The 21,355-nt window shown below is 40.2% G+C and overlaps 1 protein-coding gene across 2 annotated transcripts; it reads left to right on the top strand.

The window, feature by feature from the left end:
• The first annotated feature begins 18,106 nt into the window (after positions 1 to 18,106).
• On the top strand, positions 18,107 to 19,938 carry LOC129747748 (YY1-associated factor 2). 2 transcript variants are annotated; one of them, XM_055742098.1, is made up of 2 exons: positions 18,107 to 18,421; positions 18,679 to 19,938. In XM_055742098.1, the coding sequence occupies exons 1-2, from the start codon at positions 18,283 to 18,285 to the stop codon at positions 18,987 to 18,989; spliced, it is 450 nt and encodes a 149-aa protein (XP_055598073.1). In that variant the 5' UTR covers positions 18,107 to 18,282; the 3' UTR covers positions 18,990 to 19,938. The 2 variants fall into 2 exon arrangements, with proteins under 2 accessions (XP_055598073.1, XP_055598072.1); XM_055742097.1 differs by having other exon boundaries at positions 18,112 to 18,421; positions 18,664 to 19,938.
• Positions 19,939 to 21,355: the final 1,417 nt, after the last annotated feature.

Raw genomic sequence — 21,355 nt, 5'->3', positions numbered from 1 at the left:
TGTCTAGAGCAACTGAGAGAGATCATTATCGAGCTGTACGACCAGCGTAGGAGCGTAGGAGACGATTACGGTGGATGAACTTCGCGAAATCGCCAGGTCTCTCCAACCAAGAGGGGCCCCGGACCTAACGGCATTCCGAACGTCGCAGTGAAGGCCGCGATCAGGGAGTACCCCGAAATATTTCGGTCATCATTGCAACGATATGTGACGCGTGGAAGCGACATAAATTAGTCCTTCTGCCAAAACCGGGTAACCCATCGGCGTATCGGCCGATCTGTTTACTGGAGACAGCGGGTAAGGTCCTGGAAAAGGTGGTTTAGAACCGACTCTAGAGGCACACTGAAAGAGAGGGCGGACTCTTGGAGAAACAGTTTGGTTTTCGTAGAGGACAACCGTAGACGCCGTCCGCTCTGTAATTGACAGAGCCAGACTAACGAAGAGGAGAGGGCTCCGCTTTTGTGCGGTGGTCACTCTGGACGTGAAGGATGATTTCAATAACGTCAGTTGGACAGCGATTGAGTCGTCGCTCATCCAAATAGGGTTCCAGGCATATCTGGGACACAGGGACCAAGTCTTGTTGAACATCACGCACGATGTGCCCCTAGGAGTGAGCCTCCCATCGGTAGCTGAACTCGTAGGATTTGCGGACGATGTAGTCCTCTTGGTGAGAGGCTCTTCGACAGCGAAGGTACAGCTACTTGCCACTATAGCTATCCAGGCACTGGAAAGCTGGATGCCAGGCTTGGCAACAGTCATCGTCATTAGTCAAAAAACTGTGACTGTGAAGCCTCTTGGTCCGTCAAACTTAATTGACCTTATACGTCAGTCACTTCGTTTACCAGTTACTTATCCCCCAGTCATTTGAAGCTAAAAAAATTCCTAGTCAAGCATTCACCAATCGCATTCAAACTACCGAAGACGAAAAAGAAACGCATTTATAATTATTGTTGCTCCTGTCATCAAGCCCGTTTTCAGTTTTTTATTGCTATTGTTGCTCTCTGCCAGCAATTCGTTCAATTAGTTGTACCTGCCGTCAGCAGCCGATCGAAGTGTGAAGAGCTTTGTCAGTCACTCTCAGGAGAAATTTGACCATGTGTAGGAGCTTCGCCAGTGACATGACGGAAAAATGTTTCATTTGACGTGCTTTATCCGCCATGCGAGTAGTGAGGCTTCGTCAATTGAGTACGGTGCAGGCTAGAAGCAGGCCTTGGGAAGACAGTGTAACGTGCAAAGACTTAGCAGTGTTCAGCTTCTGATGAATCTGCGGGTTTTCAGTGGATACCGGACCATTTGGTCCGAAGCCGCCTGCGTAGCGGCGGGCGTCATGACCATGTCGGTTTTGCTAGAGGAAGATGTCTATTGTTACAACAATAAAGACACGCCCAACGTACGAGATCTCGCCAATGAAGATTCCCCAGCTAAAATGGAATTGTAATAGAAATGATAATCCAAATAGATTATTAAGACATTTTCAATAACCATCGTAAACAAGTTGATATTGATTGATTTTCTATCATTCACTTACGACAAGCTTTGCCCAAAAAAAGGTTGAATCGTTTAGAATCCGGGCACTTCATTTCGGTATAGCTACATTCTTAAAGTTCGAAAAATTCGATTTGAAATTTTGACAGCGTTGTGTTGATCATGGAAAGGACTTTCTTGTCTATTTTTTCAGATTTTTTAAGTTAAGGTGTGTTTGAGATATTAACAATGAATAAAAGACATGGTAAAAATAATTTTGCACAATCACTTCGGAAAATCTTCATGATTGACTTGGAAACTCATTAACTATTGATTTTTTTTTGAGATATTTTCTGCCCAAATGGTTCAGAAGTATAAGGAGTCACTTTAGGATGCCTACGAAGTTCAAATAAAGCATCGGAGTGGAAACCTCGATCTCAAATATAGGTATAAAGATTATGATCATTGCGAATATTTGAATACAGACCCCTAAACTGACTCAAAAATCACTTGAAATGGGATCAAAGGGAATCGGGTAAATTGAAATAGTCAGCTCTGGTATGGTACGCAGCTTATACATCACATATCAACAGTTGTTTCTATGTCTATCCTCTAATTTACCTTCAGGTGGAATTTTCAAAGGATATTTAGGTGAAATAAGGGCATAATGTACACCTTTAGAAAGACGCTCATTTAATCTAACAAAACAGCTTTAATGCATATGTGGATTGGTCCCATTAATCTGACGTGTTCATTGGGTGGAAATTAGAAAAGTAAATAATGAGGCCATGGTCCTTAGTATCCGGGCAGTGACAAACGCGTGTATTTTGAAAACCATTCGTTGGGTCAAACAATTTTTATCAAGGAAATGATAGCAGTAAAATGAACATTTTTAATAAACATTAAAAAATAACTTACTACTGAGCTATTTATTACCACAAAATCAGAACCCTTGAAGATCATGATAATCTGATAAGACCCTTGCCACTAGCAGGGATCACGAATAGTTTGCTGCCCTACTTGCCTTATCCAAACGTAATAATTTCTTTTGAAAATTAATTTAAAAAAAAAATGCCTACTACCCTAGAAAAAATGGTGCCTCATCACCCCCAAGGTTCGTTGTGCCCTTATTTCCCCTACCGAAAAAAGATACCTAATAATTTTGCCTTCCTTTTTTTGTTACTGTTCAAGATTGTAGGGTGATTTGCCAATCGTTGTCCCCTAACCCATTGTTGCACAGCATGACTTAAATTGTCAATATTTCAGCTGTTTTTCAACTTTCCCTCAAAAATAATGCTGAATCATGTAATTCGGAATGTTTTCTGATGAAATGAGGCTTTTGTGATATTTTCTGCTGGTAAGTGTGTATCTTACAACAGTTTTAATTTTTCTTGTTTTTTTCGCGCGGTTTTTGTGCTTATTGTTAACAAAAACCTTAACATTCCTTCTACGGCAAATAAGGTTTGACGTCAGAACAAAACATTTTTCGTATCAGTTTTCTATACGGAACGTTTGTTGGACAATTTTAACATCATGATTTTGAAAAAAATTATGATCCATACTTAACCAGAAAATATGTTGGATCGTGCAACAATTGGTCCGCTCAATCTCCACCTGCCCCATTGTTGTACATAATTCCGCTGCAAAATTTGTTAGGAAATTTCAAATTTATAAATTCGTATACCTCCAATAACTTTGTCTAGTTGTTTTTACAGCTAAAAATAACAATAAAAACTTTGGAAGCTGTTGCGACTTTGACCAACTCGGAGTATAAAAAACTCCACACGCAATTAATTACATTGGATGAAACAATTTGATCTTTATTTGATTCAAAAGGCCAGACATTGTATCGGCACTCTTAAAACTCTCAGCTAAGTAAGCGCAAACAAGCTCAATAAATTTTGTGGCAGATTGCCAAAACATCTCAAAAAACATCAACACGACAGTGAGTGGTTTTCATTTTGAAAACTCTATTATAATAATGCTATGGGTGTATACTTATGTACTAATCAAACCTGCACCGCTTCTAAAAGGCTACACCGCTACAAAAAGCTCAGCTGCTGATGTGCGTCGACGGGGCCCCGGATTCATACGATGCAATCTCCGCATGCACTTATTGCATACGCCTGGCGATGCGTGTAAACAAATCCACACCACTACTGTTGAGGTCCCTCGTATGTTTCCTGGTATTTTCGCTTTGAGTCAAAACATGCATTAGTGACTCTACTGGATTCAGTCTCTCCCGTTCTGTCATGCACACACATGCACAAATCCTTGCTCGGAGAGCACAACCGATCCTGTCGGAGTTGCCTCCCTTCGATGCTCCGCACACTCTCTATGCAATGTCGCTCTCACAACCACTGGGAATGGAATACGGGTAATCAGCTGATCGACCTTTTTGTGTCTCACACTGTTGCTGCTTTTCTGATTTCTCAGAGAGAATCAGAGTCTGCTCAAAAAAAAAGCCCTGCGTCATAGACGAGGACCTTCTTCGACAAGTCGAATCTGAGGATTCACCATGCAATGATGTGATGCCTAGCTGTTATTGTTGTGTCTGCAATCAGATACTTTTGCGTATTAATCCTCCTGATGTGACGGTGTAGATATTGGGTCTTCGCAAACAGTTACATCGATCTCTTTTCCTGCGAAGTTATTTTCATTGCATTATGTCCTTTTCTAATTGCATCTGAACATGCATGAACATGCATCCAGCTTAGCAGTCTGTGGGGATCAGTTGAGCTTTGATCCTTTCGATAGAGATTCGTGTCACTATTTTTGCGAAGATGATTAATACCTTGCGTTAATGTTCCGGTGTGATTTAGAGGTTTTCTCAACGTTTTCTGTTCCTCAACCGTTTTCCTCGGATTTTCGAAGCAATCAATCTGGTTGCTGGCTGTGTGGATTGATTTATTTTCGATTCGCTTGATAGAGTGTCGTCTCCACGTTTTGAGAGGATGAATGTTTAGCGAGCCTTGAATATGTATTCTGGTGCGACTTAGAGCTTGCAGGCCTCCACCGCTTTCCTCTGCTTTGTCGAAACAATCAATCGGGTTTTCTCGTAATTTTAGCGCGATGTTCGTCTACTTACTGAGAAGCGATTACTTTCAACTCGTGTATTAGTGCACATATATGGAATCGAATCTAACGCTAACTGCGTCTAAATCGCTTGTTCGATTGATTTTATCGCGTGATCGTTGGTTGAGGTGACTTTTACATTTTCCTTTTTCAGCGGAACTGGTTATGTCAATTGCATTTGCAGACAGTGGAGGTGATCTTGATAGAGCGGCTATCGAGTGTGCTTTGTTTTGAGCGGTACAGTAGTTGCCTAATTATTTAGGCGGTGCATGTCAGTGTTTCTCATCCATGGAATTTTGTTATGTTTTGCTCAACAGAATGTAATGTAACACAACTCCAATCTTATCCCAAAAGAAATTTTCGGGAATTTTAAAGGATTCCCGAAAATTTCGCTTATGCTACGGTTCTCCTCTTCTGATCATAAAATAATTTGGTGTGATGATCTTCGAGTCCAATTTATTTGGGTACGAATTCGATGCTTCTAACGTTATGCTAAGCTGATTCGACAAATTATTCCATTCATTGGATCTCGAATACAGTTTTTATTGAGATGCAATTCAAGACATAATTCTCACTAGGTTTGCTTGCCCTCACTATGATTTAGTGACAAAATGCAAGATGTTATTTTGTTCCATTCTGCGCAGTATGGTTAAATTAAACGTATTATAAGGCTGATTATAAGTATTGTTCGTTTGGATATACTCTGGCTTTTGGAAAGCAAATTTGAGCTTTCTTCTAACATTGACTGAGTGTTTTACCGATTTAGCATTTTTCTGTTGTCGTGTTCTTTAGATGATTTTGTTTTAATGAGCATGCGCATTTTACTTGTTTCTATCATATTTTGCGTGAATATCAAAAGAGTCGTTTGTGAAATAAAGTAGTATTGTAAGAGTTTTTTGTTCTAGTCTAGTGGGTGCGAGTTTTGCTGCTTCCATTTATTGGCTAGGTTTACACCTGTCGCGTGGCTTAACTTCAATTTTGGTGCATGTTTTTGTGGCTTAAAGCTCCTGGTTAACATTCACTGTGTGCATAGCTGGATTATCTAATCTTCTTTGATGTCCTTTGCATGGTATGTTCCTGTTTTCCCGGTCTTGATATCTTCCAAGAAGTAGTTGTTGCAACCTTGTTTCTGGCGTACGAAACTGGGTATGAATTTTGGACCAAGCTTTTTGGTGCGATGATCGCTTGCGGAGGACTGTTCGAACGATCTCCTCCATACAACGTCTCCTACGTTGAAGTCTCGATTGCGTGCTCGTAGATCGTAACGTTGTTTGCTGATTTCATGGGATTTTTTGATGCGGGTTAAAACGAATTCTTGGATGTTTTTTATAACCTCGATTCGTAATGTTTGAGCTTTCACTGGATCATCGACCGTGTTGAGATTTGCGATGGGATAGGCTTCTGTGAAGAGAATGTGTTCTCGTCCAAAATTACAGTAGTGAGGACTGCATCCTAGAGTGTCGTGTTTGGTGGTATTTATAGCACAGACTATCTGTTGTAGGTGCTGGTCCCAGTCACGTTGGTCTACGTCCAACAGCGATCTAATGCAGGTAACCAAAGTACGATTCGTCCTTTCTGCGGCGTTACACATGGGAGTATAAAAGGCGGTTTTCATGTGAATAACTTTGTACCTTTTGAGCAAGGATTGGAAGGCTTGGGACAGAAATTGGGATCCAGAGTCGGAAACAATGATTCTGGGGGTTGAGAATCGTAGGAATACATAGTTTTCCAGGAAAGAGACCATCTGTTGGGCATTTGCAGTTCGGAAAGGTTCAACAATTATAAATTTGGTGATCCAATCTACAATGACTAAGAGGACGCTGAAACCTTTTCGGGATCGGGTCATCGGTCCTACCCAATCGATCGAAATTAGTTCCCATGGGACCTTGGCTGGCTTCGGATTTCCTAGCGTTGGTGTTAAGGTACAATTTGGTGCTTTGGATGCCTTGCAGATGTCACAACTTCGGATGTATTTCTTGACATCCACGGACAGATTTGGCCAGTAATATTCTCGCTGTATTCTTTGGAATGTGCGTTCGTATCCCAGGTGTGCTGCTGTTGGTATGTCATGGAATCGTCGCAAGAGTTCTGCTCTCTCCGGTCCGGGTACGACCTTTTTCCATCGATGTGACCGTCCTCCTGCTTCATTGAGGACCGAACAATTCTTGTAGAGAACATTTCCGACGACTCTGAAATCTGGGAAACTGTTCTGCTCCGCGTTTACTTTCTTCCACAGTTCGTTGTACCATAAATCAGTTGAGTTGGGGGATGTTGTTGATGAAACTGAATTGATCATTTCAATCCTGCTCAGACAATCTGGGACGATGTTTGAGCTTCCTTTTCTGTACTTTATATCAAATGAGTATGCGTTTAATCTTAGGATCCATCGAGCCAACAGCGGGGTAGGATTCTTCATGGTCTTCAGGTATAGGAGGCTGGAGTGGTCACAGAAAACCGTGAAGTGTGTTCCCTCCAAATAACCTCGAAATTTTTCAATCGATCTTATGACAGCAAGACATTCGCGATGAGTGACGGAATACTTCCTCTCTGCAGGTGACAATTTTTGCGAGAAATAGCAAACTACTTGTTCTCCTTTGCTAGATTCTTGCGTCAATACCGCCCCTATCGCCACGTCGCTGGCATCACATGCTACTGCAAAGGGTTTTGAATAATCTGGCGTAGTGAGTACGGGTGCCGAGGTGAGCTGATTCTTTAGAGTTTGAAAGGCCTTTTCGCACTCTTCCGACCATTTGAACCTTGATTTCGCACGGGTGAGTTCTGTCAGGGGGACTGCAGTTTCCGAAAAATGCCTTATGAATCGTCGGTACCACCCGCACATTGGCGCCCAACTAAAACAAACCCGTAAAGAGTTAGCAAAATATTCGTTCTAGTTCTGTCATTTGTCAAAGTGGTCATAGTGGTTTAAAAAAAGGAATAATTGCGTGTGTTCAACGTTTTACTATGATGGACATAAACCATCTCGAGGATGAAGAGCTCTCTTTCGAGCTTGCTCTACGCGGAGTGAAACCAAATCCTAGTGTTGATCGTAACGTTAAATTAAAAAGCTTGGAAGCAATTTTAGATAAGGAGGCCAAGGAGAAAAACATCCCCACCTCATCAGTGAACGTGATGTCAGATGTGGATAACATCTACCAGTGCCAAGCTAAAATATCGCCCATAGTTCACCTCGTTGAGGGAGCTATAAGGCAGAAATCGAGTGAGGCATTAAAGAAATATCGTTCGAGGTTACTACATTATCGGTTTCGCTTGGCACTAATAACAGATACGATGATAACATCGAACGCGAACAAAACCATTTCGAAGCTTGAGGCGGCCTTGAAGAGAATCGAGGAGAGCTTGGAGCAGCAGACAACCAACGCAGAGGGACTACCCAGAGATCAGGAAATCCTTCCAACTGACAAAGAGACCCTCGACAGACTCAAAAATTCAAATCTTCAATCGAGCATCAAAGAAATGGTTCAGCAACACGTAATGGTTGGTCAACAACACAACAATGAGCGAGTAGAAAATCGAAGAAAACAACAGTATCGAGGTCAACAAGAATCAGAGCAGCATAGACGAGAAAACCAGTGGATCATCCAGGATCAGCGAGTACAACAAGAACCCATCGAGCATCGAACTCACGATCGATTGCGCAGCAACGACCCAGCTCCACAGCAATACGCAGAAGAGCCTCCCCAATGGAATCGTCAGCACTGGACACAGCAAACTTCACAACATCTGGGACCATCAGCACCATTTCACTCTTCACAACAAGCATTACAGCCAGACAACAGCCTTCACAACCAGTATTTAAACTTACTTCGTCAGCAGCAAGAGCAAATACAGCAGTTCGCTCAGCTACAGGCACAATACGAACAGCTCCAGAAAGACTTGGATGAGGAAAAGCAGAGACGCGCCCCACGTTGGGCGCCAATGTTGCGACTTTGACCAACTCGGAGTATAAAAAACTCCACACGCAATTAATTACATTGGATGAAACAATTTGATCTTTATTTGATTCAAAAGGCCAGACATTGTATCGGCACTCTTAAAACTCTCAGCTAAGTAAGCGCAAACAAGCTCAATAAATTTTGTGGCAGATTGCCAAAACATCTCAAAAAACATCAACACGACAGTGAGTGGTTTTCATTTTGAAAACTCTATTATAATAATGCTATGGGTGTATACTTATGTACTAATCAAACCTGCACCGCTTCTAAAAGGCTACACCGCTACAAAAAGCTCAGCTGCTGATGTGCGTCGACGGGGCCCCGGATTCATACGATGCAATCTCCGCATGCACTTATTGCATACGCCTGGCGATGCGTGTAAACAAATCCACACCACTACTGTTGAGGTCCCTCGTATGTTTCCTGGTATTTTCGCTTTGAGTCAAAACATGCATTAGTGACTCTACTGGATTCAGTCTCTCCCGTTCTGTCATGCACACACATGCACAAATCCTTGCTCGGAGAGCACAACCGATCCTGTCGGAGTTGCCTCCCTTCGATGCTCCGCACACTCTCTATGCAATGTCGCTCTCACAACCACTGGGAATGGAATACGGGTAATCAGCTGATCGACCTTTTTGTGTCTCACACTGTTGCTGCTTTTCTGATTTCTCAGAGAGAATCAGAGTCTGCTCAAAAAAAAAGCCCTGCGTCATAGACGAGGACCTTCTTCGACAAGTCGAATCTGAGGATTCACCATGCAATGATGTGATGCCTAGCTGTTATTGTTGTGTCTGCAATCAGATACTTTTGCGTATTAATCCTCCTGATGTGACGGTGTAGATATTGGGTCTTCGCAAACAGTTACATCGATCTCTTTTCCTGCGAAGTTATTTTCATTGCATTATGTCCTTTTCTAATTGCATCTGAACATGCATGAACATGCATCCAGCTTAGCAGTCTGTGGGGATCAGTTGAGCTTTGATCCTTTCGATAGAGATTCGTGTCACTATTTTTGCGAAGATGATTAATACCTTGCGTTAATGTTCCGGTGTGATTTAGAGGTTTTCTCAACGTTTTCTGTTCCTCAACCGTTTTCCTCGGATTTTCGAAGCAATCAATCTGGTTGCTGGCTGTGTGGATTGATTTATTTTCGATTCGCTTGATAGAGTGTCGTCTCCACGTTTTGAGAGGATGAATGTTTAGCGAGCCTTGAATATGTATTCTGGTGCGACTTAGAGCTTGCAGGCCTCCACCGCTTTCCTCTGCTTTGTCGAAACAATCAATCGGGTTTTCTCGTAATTTTAGCGCGATGTTCGTCTACTTACTGAGAAGCGATTACTTTCAACTCGTGTATTAGTGCACATATATGGAATCGAATCTAACGCTAACTGCGTCTAAATCGCTTGTTCGATTGATTTTATCGCGTGATCGTTGGTTGAGGTGACTTTTACATTTTCCTTTTTCAGCGGAACTGGTTATGTCAATTGCATTTGCAGACAGTGGAGGTGATCTTGATAGAGCGGCTATCGAGTGTGCTTTGTTTTGAGCGGTACAGTAGTTGCCTAATTATTTAGGCGGTGCATGTCAGTGTTTCTCATCCATGGAATTTTGTTATGTTTTGCTCAACAGAATGTAATGTAACACAACTCCAATCTTATCCCAAAAGAAATTTTCGGGAATTTTAAAGGATTCCCGAAAATTTCGCTTATGCTACGGTTCTCCTCTTCTGATCATAAAATAATTTGGTGTGATGATCTTCGAGTCCAATTTATTTGGGTACGAATTCGATGCTTCTAACGTTATGCTAAGCTGATTCGACAAATTATTCCATTCATTGGATCTCGAATACAGTTTTTATTGAGATGCAATTCAAGACATAATTCTCACTAGGTTTGCTTGCCCTCACTATGATTTAGTGACAAAATGCAAGATGTTATTTTGTTCCATTCTGCGCAGTATGGTTAAATTAAACGTATTATAAGGCTGATTATAAGTATTGTTCGTTTGGATATACTCTGGCTTTTGGAAAGCAAATTTGAGCTTTCTTCTAACATTGACTGAGTGTTTTACCGATTTAGCATTTTTCTGTTGTCGTGTTCTTTAGATGATTTTGTTTTAATTTAATTCTGGCGTACGAAACTGGGTATGAATTTTGGACCAAGCTTTTTGGTGCGATGATCGCTTGCGGAGGACTGTTCGAACGATCTCCTCCATACAACGTCTCCTACGTTGAAGTCTCGATTGCGTGCTCGTAGATCGTAACGTTGTTTGCTGATTTCATGGGATTTTTTGATGCGGGTTAAAACGAATTCTTGGATGTTTTTTATAACCTCGATTCGTAATGTTTGAGCTTTCACTGGATCATCGACCGTGTTGAGATTTGCGATGGGATAGGCTTCTGTGAAGAGAATGTGTTCTCGTCCAAAATTACAGTAGTGAGGACTGCATCCTAGAGTGTCGTGTTTGGTGGTATTTATAGCACAGACTATCTGTTGTAGGTGCTGGTCCCAGTCACGTTGGTCTACGTCCAACAGCGATCTAATGCAGGTAACCAAAGTACGATTCGTCCTTTCTGCGGCGTTACACATGGGAGTATAAAAGGCGGTTTTCATGTGAATAACTTTGTACCTTTTGAGCAAGGATTGGAAGGCTTGGGACAGAAATTGGGATCCAGAGTCGGAAACAATGATTCTGGGGGTTGAGAATCGTAGGAATACATAGTTTTCCAGGAAAGAGACCATCTGTTGGGCATTTGCAGTTCGGAAAGGTTCAACAATTATAAATTTGGTGATCCAATCTACAATGACTAAGAGGACGCTGAAACCTTTTCGGGATCGGGTCATCGGTCCTACCCAATCGATCGAAATTAGTTCCCATGGGACCTTGGCTGGCTTCGGATTTCCTAGCGTTGGTGTTAAGGTACAATTTGGTGCTTTGGATGCCTTGCAGATGTCACAACTTCGGATGTATTTCTTGACATCCACGGACAGATTTGGCCAGTAATATTCTCGCTGTATTCTTTGGAATGTGCGTTCGTATCCCAGGTGTGCTGCTGTTGGTATGTCATGGAATCGTCGCAAGAGTTCTGCTCTCTCCGGTCCGGGTACGACCTTTTTCCATCGATGTGACCGTCCTCCTGCTTCATTGAGGACCGAACAATTCTTGTAGAGAACATTTCCGACGACTCTGAAATCTGGGAAACTGTTCTGCTCCGCGTTTACTTTCTTCCACAGTTCGTTGTACCATAAATCAGTTGAGTTGGGGGATGTTGTTGATGAAACTGAATTGATCATTTCAATCCTGCTCAGACAATCTGGGACGATGTTTGAGCTTCCTTTTCTGTACTTTATATCAAATGAGTATGCGTTTAATCTTAGGATCCATCGAGCCAACAGCGGGGTAGGATTCTTCATGGTCTTCAGGTATAGGAGGCTGGAGTGGTCACAGAAAACCGTGAAGTGTGTTCCCTCCAAATAACCTCGAAATTTTTCAATCGATCTTATGACAGCAAGACATTCGCGATGAGTGACGGAATACTTCCTCTCTGCAGGTGACAATTTTTGCGAGAAATAGCAAACTACTTGTTCTCCTTTGCTAGATTCTTGCGTCAATACCGCCCCTATCGCCACGTCGCTGGCATCACATGCTACTGCAAAGGGTTTTGAATAATCTGGCGTAGTGAGTACGGGTGCCGAGGTGAGCTGATTCTTTAGAGTTTGAAAGGCCTTTTCGCACTCTTCCGACCATTTGAACCTTGATTTCGCACGGGTGAGTTCTGTCAGGGGGACTGCAGTTTCCGAAAAATGCCTTATGAATCGTCGGTACCACCCGCACATTGGCGCCCAACTAAAACAAACCCGTAAAGAGTTAGCAAAATATTCGTTCTAGTTCTGTCATTTGTCAAAGTGGTCATAGTGGTTTAAAAAAAGGAATAATTGCGTGTGTTCAACGTTTTACTATGATGGACATAAACCATCTCGAGGATGAAGAGCTCTCTTTCGAGCTTGCTCTACGCGGAGTGAAACCAAATCCTAGTGTTGATCGTAACGTTAAATTAAAAAGCTTGGAAGCAATTTTAGATAAGGAGGCCAAGGAGAAAAACATCCCCACCTCATCAGTGAACGTGATGTCAGATGTGGATAACATCTACCAGTGCCAAGCTAAAATATCGCCCATAGTTCACCTCGTTGAGGGAGCTATAAGGCAGAAATCGAGTGAGGCATTAAAGAAATATCGTTCGAGGTTACTACATTATCGGTTTCGCTTGGCACTAATAACAGATACGATGATAACATCGAACGCGAACAAAACCATTTCGAAGCTTGAGGCGGCCTTGAAGAGAATCGAGGAGAGCTTGGAGCAGCAGACAACCAACGCAGAGGGACTACCCAGAGATCAGGAAATCCTTCCAACTGACAAAGAGACCCTCGACAGACTCAAAAATTCAAATCTTCAATCGAGCATCAAAGAAATGGTTCAGCAACACGTAATGGTTGGTCAACAACACAACAATGAGCGAGTAGAAAATCGAAGAAAACAACAGTATCGAGGTCAACAAGAATCAGAGCAGCATAGACGAGAAAACCAGTGGATCATCCAGGATCAGCGAGTACAACAAGAACCCATCGAGCATCGAACTCACGATCGATTGCGCAGCAACGACCCAGCTCCACAGCAATACGCAGAAGAGCCTCCCCAATGGAATCGTCAGCACTGGACACAGCAAACTTCACAACATCTGGGACCATCAGCACCATTTCACTCTTCACAACAAGCATTACAGCCAGACAACAGCCTTCACAACCAGTATTTAAACTTACTTCGTCAGCAGCAAGAGCAAATACAGCAGTTCGCTCAGCTACAGGCACAATACGAACAGCTCCAGAAAGACTTGGATGAGGAAAAGCAGAGACGCGCCCCACGTTGGGCGCCAATGTTGCGACTTTGACCAACTCGGAGTATAAAAAACTCCACACGCAATTAATTACATTGGATGAAACAATTTGATCTTTATTTGATTCAAAAGGCCAGACATTGTATCGGCACTCTTAAAACTCTCAGCTAAGTAAGCGCAAACAAGCTCAATAAATTTTGTGGCAGATTGCCAAAACATCTCAAAAAACATCAACACGACAGTGAGTGGTTTTCATTTTGAAAACTCTATTATAATAATGCTATGGGTGTATACTTATGTACTAATCAAACCTGCACCGCTTCTAAAAGGCTACACCGCTACAAAAAGCTCAGCTGCTGATGTGCGTCGACGGGGCCCCGGATTCATACGATGCAATCTCCGCATGCACTTATTGCATACGCCTGGCGATGCGTGTAAACAAATCCACACCACTACTGTTGAGGTCCCTCGTATGTTTCCTGGTATTTTCGCTTTGAGTCAAAACATGCATTAGTGACTCTACTGGATTCAGTCTCTCCCGTTCTGTCATGCACACACATGCACAAATCCTTGCTCGGAGAGCACAACCGATCCTGTCGGAGTTGCCTCCCTTCGATGCTCCGCACACTCTCTATGCAATGTCGCTCTCACAACCACTGGGAATGGAATACGGGTAATCAGCTGATCGACCTTTTTGTGTCTCACACTGTTGCTGCTTTTCTGATTTCTCAGAGAGAATCAGAGTCTGCTCAAAAAAAAAGCCCTGCGTCATAGACGAGGACCTTCTTCGACAAGTCGAATCTGAGGATTCACCATGCAATGATGTGATGCCTAGCTGTTATTGTTGTGTCTGCAATCAGATACTTTTGCGTATTAATCCTCCTGATGTGACGGTGTAGATATTGGGTCTTCGCAAACAGTTACATCGATCTCTTTTCCTGCGAAGTTATTTTCATTGCATTATGTCCTTTTCTAATTGCATCTGAACATGCATGAACATGCATCCAGCTTAGCAGTCTGTGGGGATCAGTTGAGCTTTGATCCTTTCGATAGAGATTCGTGTCACTATTTTTGCGAAGATGATTAATACCTTGCGTTAATGTTCCGGTGTGATTTAGAGGTTTTCTCAACGTTTTCTGTTCCTCAACCGTTTTCCTCGGATTTTCGAAGCAATCAATCTGGTTGCTGGCTGTGTGGATTGATTTATTTTCGATTCGCTTGATAGAGTGTCGTCTCCACGTTTTGAGAGGATGAATGTTTAGCGAGCCTTGAATATGTATTCTGGTGCGACTTAGAGCTTGCAGGCCTCCACCGCTTTCCTCTGCTTTGTCGAAACAATCAATCGGGTTTTCTCGTAATTTTAGCGCGATGTTCGTCTACTTACTGAGAAGCGATTACTTTCAACTCGTGTATTAGTGCACATATATGGAATCGAATCTAACGCTAACTGCGTCTAAATCGCTTGTTCGATTGATTTTATCGCGTGATCGTTGGTTGAGGTGACTTTTACATTTTCCTTTTTCAGCGGAACTGGTTATGTCAATTGCATTTGCAGACAGTGGAGGTGATCTTGATAGAGCGGCTATCGAGTGTGCTTTGTTTTGAGCGGTACAGTAGTTGCCTAATTATTTAGGCGGTGCATGTCAGTGTTTCTCATCCATGGAATTTTGTTATGTTTTGCTCAACAGAATGTAATGTAACAAAGCGACTGATTAAGTCCTGAATTATAACAACGTGTTTTGAATTCGTAAGGAGACTTGTACGGAAAAATCCAAATTTTCATTCAAAAACCATCAGAGATGTACTGAAAGTTAAAAAAACATAATTTAGTATTTTTAAAATATTTCTTGGTTCTTGCAATACATTGCATGTGAACAAAAACTAAACCTAACTTGTACCCCAGAAATGATATTCATTGTCATACGAAAAATTCAAAATAAGTAAATATTTTTTAGTTTTAGTGTTTTGACAGCTTATTTGAAAGCTGTTTAACCGGATGAAAATAAGAATCGCATTATACTGCTTTGCATAGCCAATAAGTGTGATGATTTAAAACTTTCGCAAAACATTACATGAAATTATTGAAAGCTTCAGAAAGCAAATCCTGCAATTTTACAATACTTTTCAATGGATTACTATTTTTTACTTCGAAATGTTTATAACTTTTTTCATGAAATCCTTTGCTTCTTCTCATTCTGGCAAACAATTAATCTTAAGAATGGTCAAAATCAATAATTTAAAACAAAATTCATTTCAAACTTATTTGAATTTCTTGTATATGTGAAAAGTTCTTCCTGCATACAAATTGTAATACAAAATTGAACACGTTCATTGACTACATGCAACTAACACAACTCTAATTGTCTATTGGTATGACATGTTTTTTTTTTCTGAACAAGTGGATATTTACGTTTAAATAGTAATTTTAGTAAATTCTGTGCTTTAATTAATTATTTTCCACTGAGAATTTTAACATTTTTTGCACTCCATGTTGATTTTCAATAATTAATTAATAATTCGAAGACACTTTATATATCCACAAGTTTATTTTTTATACCGTCATATCTTAAAAATGAAGTTTTGAAATTATTAAACTTGTTGAAAAAACTTATGTATGTATGAATGTCGGGCAATTTGCATTGTCTGAAAAGTGTCAAAGTCAACTCAACTGCATTGACTTTGAGAGACTACTTTTTTATCATGTTTATTTTGAAATCCTTTATCCCGACCATTTTTTCAACATTTTATGCAAATAATCTAAAAGCTGTTCTGAAAAAATCTGTTTCTCTAATTTCGTGACGGAAAATCTAAAAGAATTTTAAGCCATGTCAACAGCGATCCCCTTGATATTGTTTTTAATATTGCCAGAATATTGTACCGGAGGAAAAATTCGACCCTTAATCCCAAAAACTGACGTGCGATTTCTCAGGAATTCGAATCTGCCGTCGAGTTGCCGTCACTGGAGACATCTATGTGAAGCTTTATTTGGCCCTTATCATCCAGAAAAATAAACAGTCATAGCTTTGTGAAACTTAATTTGATCCAAAACAGTTTTTCAGCCGGAAAACTCTTGGGAACCATTTCTATAGGATGTGATTGTTTTCTGAAGATTGATAAAATGCTACAGAGTGTGGTGGATAGTAGTAGATATGATAAAAAAAATTGATGGACATACAGAATTTATGTTAAAACCATCAAAAAGTATGTTTGATTAAAAACTCCTAAAGTCTGACTAATAACTTTGTATCGTGTGCGTTTCCCACTGGGTTTATTTCGATACGTGATCAACTTTTGAAGAATAACCGTGCATGGATCAATGAATTCATTCTCTCAACGAAGTTTGAGGATTGTGGTTGGCTGATGTTTTCGCGGTCGTTCGAGTTTGAGCTTGTTCGGAGAAAAGCGAATCATATGATGGGTTACCACACAGAGGTTACATTAATTACAAATAAACCCATTTATATGAAAAAGATATTTAAATCAATTAACTTTTCGAAAAAAAAAATCTTATACAAAATTGTATATCATGAGCATAAATCAGTCAAACGATCTGAAACTTTGGGCGTGATTGTGTCCATTTTCAAGTTTTAAATTGAGATTCATTATGTAAAAATCGATCGACTTTCAAGTGAGTCCTAAAACATTTGTTTTATAAAATCGCATCTTCTTCATAGGGGTAAAAGGGGGCAAAACGGATCACGTTCTCTAATCTTTTCACCTGTTTATAGCCACTTAAAAATTAAACATTAAATACCTTTCAGTTCGTTCTATGGGATTTAAAAGACATAAAATATTATGTTAGTAGAACATATAAAGAAAAGGGCTCAACACTGGGCAAATTATGTTAAATAACACTCCACTCAAATGGCTTCGGGTAAATTAAGAGGTGGATTTGAGTTTCTGAGAAAACTTCTCGTGTTATAAATGCTATTCCAGACACTCAAACCGGCGGCTTTGTGTTTTTTTTTGGGGCCGGATTGGAATTTGAAAGTGCATTGGACGGTTTATATTGAGGATCCCCCCCCCCCCCCCCCCTTCATAAGGGGCCGTCTATGAATTAAATTGCATTTCAACTAGAAGTTCTCATAATAAGCTTCCGTAACAAAATTCAGCTTATTCGGCCTCATGGTGACTGATTTTTAAAATGTGCAACCATTGGAAAAAATCGGACAACATTATGCACGACACAAAATTTGCCTGTGCAACTATTGGGCAAAGACAAGCTGTTTTAAATGATTTTTTAAATTTTTATGTAACTTTTTTCAAACACTTGAACTTTTGGATCTTGTAGACCAATCCTGTATAAGTGCATCGACAAAAAAAAATCGAGTAAATTTGGTTGAAATGACTAAAATACAGCATAAACACCAAAATCATGTGCTTAGCTGTGCAACGATTGGCAAATCACCCTACTCTAATTTTAGCTTTAGCAGCTCATTTGCGCTTCAAAACAATGCAATGAAACGCACCTAATAAAAAAAATCTACAATCTCGGCTGCCTACCCAAAAAACGCACCATTGATGATGGTCTAAAATCCTAACTGTCGATTTGAAATAACACCCATTTTTTTTTCAACCCTCTGGATAGTTTTTATCTCGCCGGACTGTCTTGAAGTCGGTTGTGATGCCCGGATAGCTTGGGATAGAGTAGAAGAGAGACTCCGTGCTAAACAAGAGAGAATGGGAGAGTTTTTCTTTCAATTTCTACCGGGCACAAGTGAATTGAGATGGAAAGAAACGACAGAGTATGACATTTGTTGCAGCCATCGCCAAAAGGCAGTGAAAATTTCAATCGATGAAACAAGTAAAGCTTAATTTTTGTTAAAATGTTTCATTTTCCTCATCAAAATTTGTTGTGAATCGAAAATATCAGTCTTCAAGTGTTGAATAAAAGTTATGGATAAAAGTAAATCACCAGTTCGCCGCGCTAAACGGCAATCTAAAGTCGTGGAAGAAAATTTTTGGGACTGCAGTGTCTGCACTTATCGGAATACAGCCGAAGCGTTCAAGTGCTTGATGTGCGACGTACGAAAAGGTAAATGGAGTTCATTTTCTTAAAATGTGAATGATTTGCATTCCAGACATTTTTTAGATTAATTCGCAACAAAACATGAAAATAAAGCTATTTTTGTTTTGTGCTTGAATCTGGAGGAAAAATAAATAGTTTTTAGAGTTGGTTCAACAACTTTCAAATCATTCACATTTTAAGAAAATTTCAATGCCTTTGTCAATCACACAATTACGAACAAGAGAAAACGCATTAAAAATTAATTTCAGTATACTCGGTTCCAGGCACGTCGACCCGAAAACCTCGCCTCAACTCAGCCCTGGTGGCCCAGCAGGCAGCAACACAGGCCTTTCCCGGCGCCTCAGGTACTCCAGCTCCGAACTCCAAATCACCCGGAAGCAAAACATCACGGCATAAAAACAAACGATCCAAATACCCTGCTCGATTGAAAAACATTGATCGATCCAGTGGCCAAACGCGGGAGGTCACCGTCAATTCGGTTACCGTTGTCATCACCGAGTACAAACCGAAAACCACAGTGAGTCGACACGACTCGAGCGAAAGCTTTAGTGAAAGTAATGATTCGAGAAGTTAGATAAATTGCTACTAATAACAGAATATTCCCTATTGCGAATGTACACAGTTTTAACTATTGAACCGAACTTGAATGATAGTTTAGCAATCACTACGCATGAATTTTGTGAATAATAGTTTGTAACTGCTCAACTTTGTTTGATTTTGTATTATTTATTCCAAATGTTACTTCCAACTGTTACAATGAATTGATTCATATCGACAGTGCTTTTGTGTTACTTACTCTTAAAAGTATTCTATAAATCCTATACGGAATTTCATTAAACACTTCCAAACAATGATATTAAATTACCATCAACTAATAATCACAGATTGTATTAGACATAAGAATGTACTGAGTATAATGTAAATTTTTTATAGGCTTAGGTAACATTTAACTTAGACATTTCAATTGAAAATCATTTCATGTAAACTCATAATTGTTTCTATTAGTAATGTTACAGTAGTTGATTTTTGTTTAACTAAACCTTGTACTATGATAACAGCATAGCATAAGGTTGATCGCGTAATGTAATAGTGAAAACTGCCACAAGTTTCTGAAACCACACAATTCACAATGTTTTTAGAAAACCCGAATACAAAATGGTAGTTTTTAAGCTTATCGCGATAAATCTCTAAGCTTCAGACGCATCTCACAAGAGCAGACAAATAATTCCATGAATGGAAGAAGAAGTGAGAAAGGCTGTCGAACGACAATGCATTTATTTTTAAATGAAAAATGGAAAAATAAATACAGCTATCCATCGAATATATTAATATAAAGAAGTCGTAAGCAAAGAAAAAAACAAATATTGTCGAAGGCAAGATAATATTCACAACAAAGTCTGATAAATCCGTCAGAAAAGAAATTTGTGTAGTGAGCTAGATTGAATACCTAAATTCTTATTCGTTGAGATGATGAACTGAGTAAAGTCTAGCCATGTAAACAAATAAATTGATATAGTAATTCACGTATGCAAAACGTTCATTTATTTTATCCGAACCATTCAGGTTGTTTATAGCGATTAAGTCCATAAGTTTTTCATAGTTTTCACAGATTGTTGTACTGTTAATGTAACATCATCACAAGGTGAGTAACATATGTTTCTCCAAGCCATAACAACTGCCAATGGTCTCATGTAGAAGTATGTTCATTAACAGCTTCAATCCTGTTTTTTGACTACCCTAAAGTATACAGTAGTATGTATATGGGGCAAGATTTGCATGTTAATTAAATAGTTTGTGTTTTCATAGATGATTCTCAAGATGCCAAGATAACTTTGGATTTGCTTGTTTTTGAAGATGGCATTTGGTGGTAAAAAATAACGCTTAAAATGGTCTCTTAGGACATACACTATTTTATTTACTTGATGGTTTTTATTAGAATTTAAAACCTTTAGGTTCATTCATCCTCGTTACTTGAGTACAAAAAAGGTTTTTATTCTTCGCCTTAAGAATATTTTTTTCTTGTAACAGGATCTCAGGGATATAGAGTACGGTATGTCGAGGAAAGGCTCGTTCGTCCAATCTATATTTTATGCTTTTGATTTTTTCTATTTGTGCAATTTAACGAGATGTTGCATTTCAACAAGATTAAGGCAGAAAAACTCGTTTGTTTGATAATTACTCTGGTCGGTATTTTTATGACCTACTTTGGATCAGCCTAAAACTATTTTTTTCCTACCTTTGATTTTTACTTGTTTGTTCCATATTTCGAACTGCAACCATCTACTTTGATTTTTTTTTCAACTATGCAGTTCAACAAAAATTCTCGAACCATCTGAAGGACTCCTGCGTTTAATATCGTGTGTTTCAAGTGTTGCAGAAATTCCGAAAGCAAACTGCAATCCTGTCGAAATTTTACTCTGCGATGTGTAAAAACTGAAGGACAACCGGATCTCACAGCTGGTGTCATTGTCTGCGGTCAGCAGTGATCCGAGATAGACAAAGTGACCTTGTCATTTCTGAACAAGCGGGTTCGGTCGGTATGGAATCCGCAGGCCAGCATGTACTTCGTCTTGGACGTATTAATCATCAACCCAATCCTTCCTGCTTCGCGTTTCAGTTTGCGATAGATCTCCTCCACCGCCGAAAATGATCTGCCGACTATATCAATGTCATCGCCAAAGCAGATCAGTTGACTGTAGCTGTTGAAAACGGTGCTCCGCATTTCGCCCACCTCTCGTCGCATAACACCTTCGAGCGCCACGTTGAACATCATGCAGGATAGATCATCGCCTTGTCGAAGCCCCCTGTGCGATTCGAATGAACTCGACAATTCACTCGTAATCCGTACACAGCACTGCGTTCCATCCATCGTCGCCTTGAACAGTCTGGTCAGCTTCCCGGAAAAGCCGTTCTTGTCCATGATTTTCCATAGTTCGTCAC

The sequence above is a fragment of the Uranotaenia lowii genome, chromosome 2 (genome assembly GCF_029784155.1).
Source record: "Uranotaenia lowii strain MFRU-FL chromosome 2, ASM2978415v1, whole genome shotgun sequence".
NCBI classification, from domain to species: domain Eukaryota; kingdom Metazoa; phylum Arthropoda; class Insecta; order Diptera; family Culicidae; genus Uranotaenia; species Uranotaenia lowii.
Note: the sequence above shows the minus strand (reverse complement) of the source record. Positions and strands in the feature narration are given on the sequence as shown.

What these genes read in the sequence shown, in the direction of transcription:
- LOC129747748 (XM_055742097.1), top strand. Translation starts at nt 18,283, where the DNA reads ATGGATAAAAGTAAATCACCAGTTCGCCGCGCTAAACGGCAATCTAAA. An exon ending in GATGTGCGACGTACGAAAAG is followed by an intron (nt 18,422 to 18,663) that starts GTAAATGGAGTT and finishes AATTAATTTCAG; the next exon opens with TATACTCGGTTCCAGGCACG.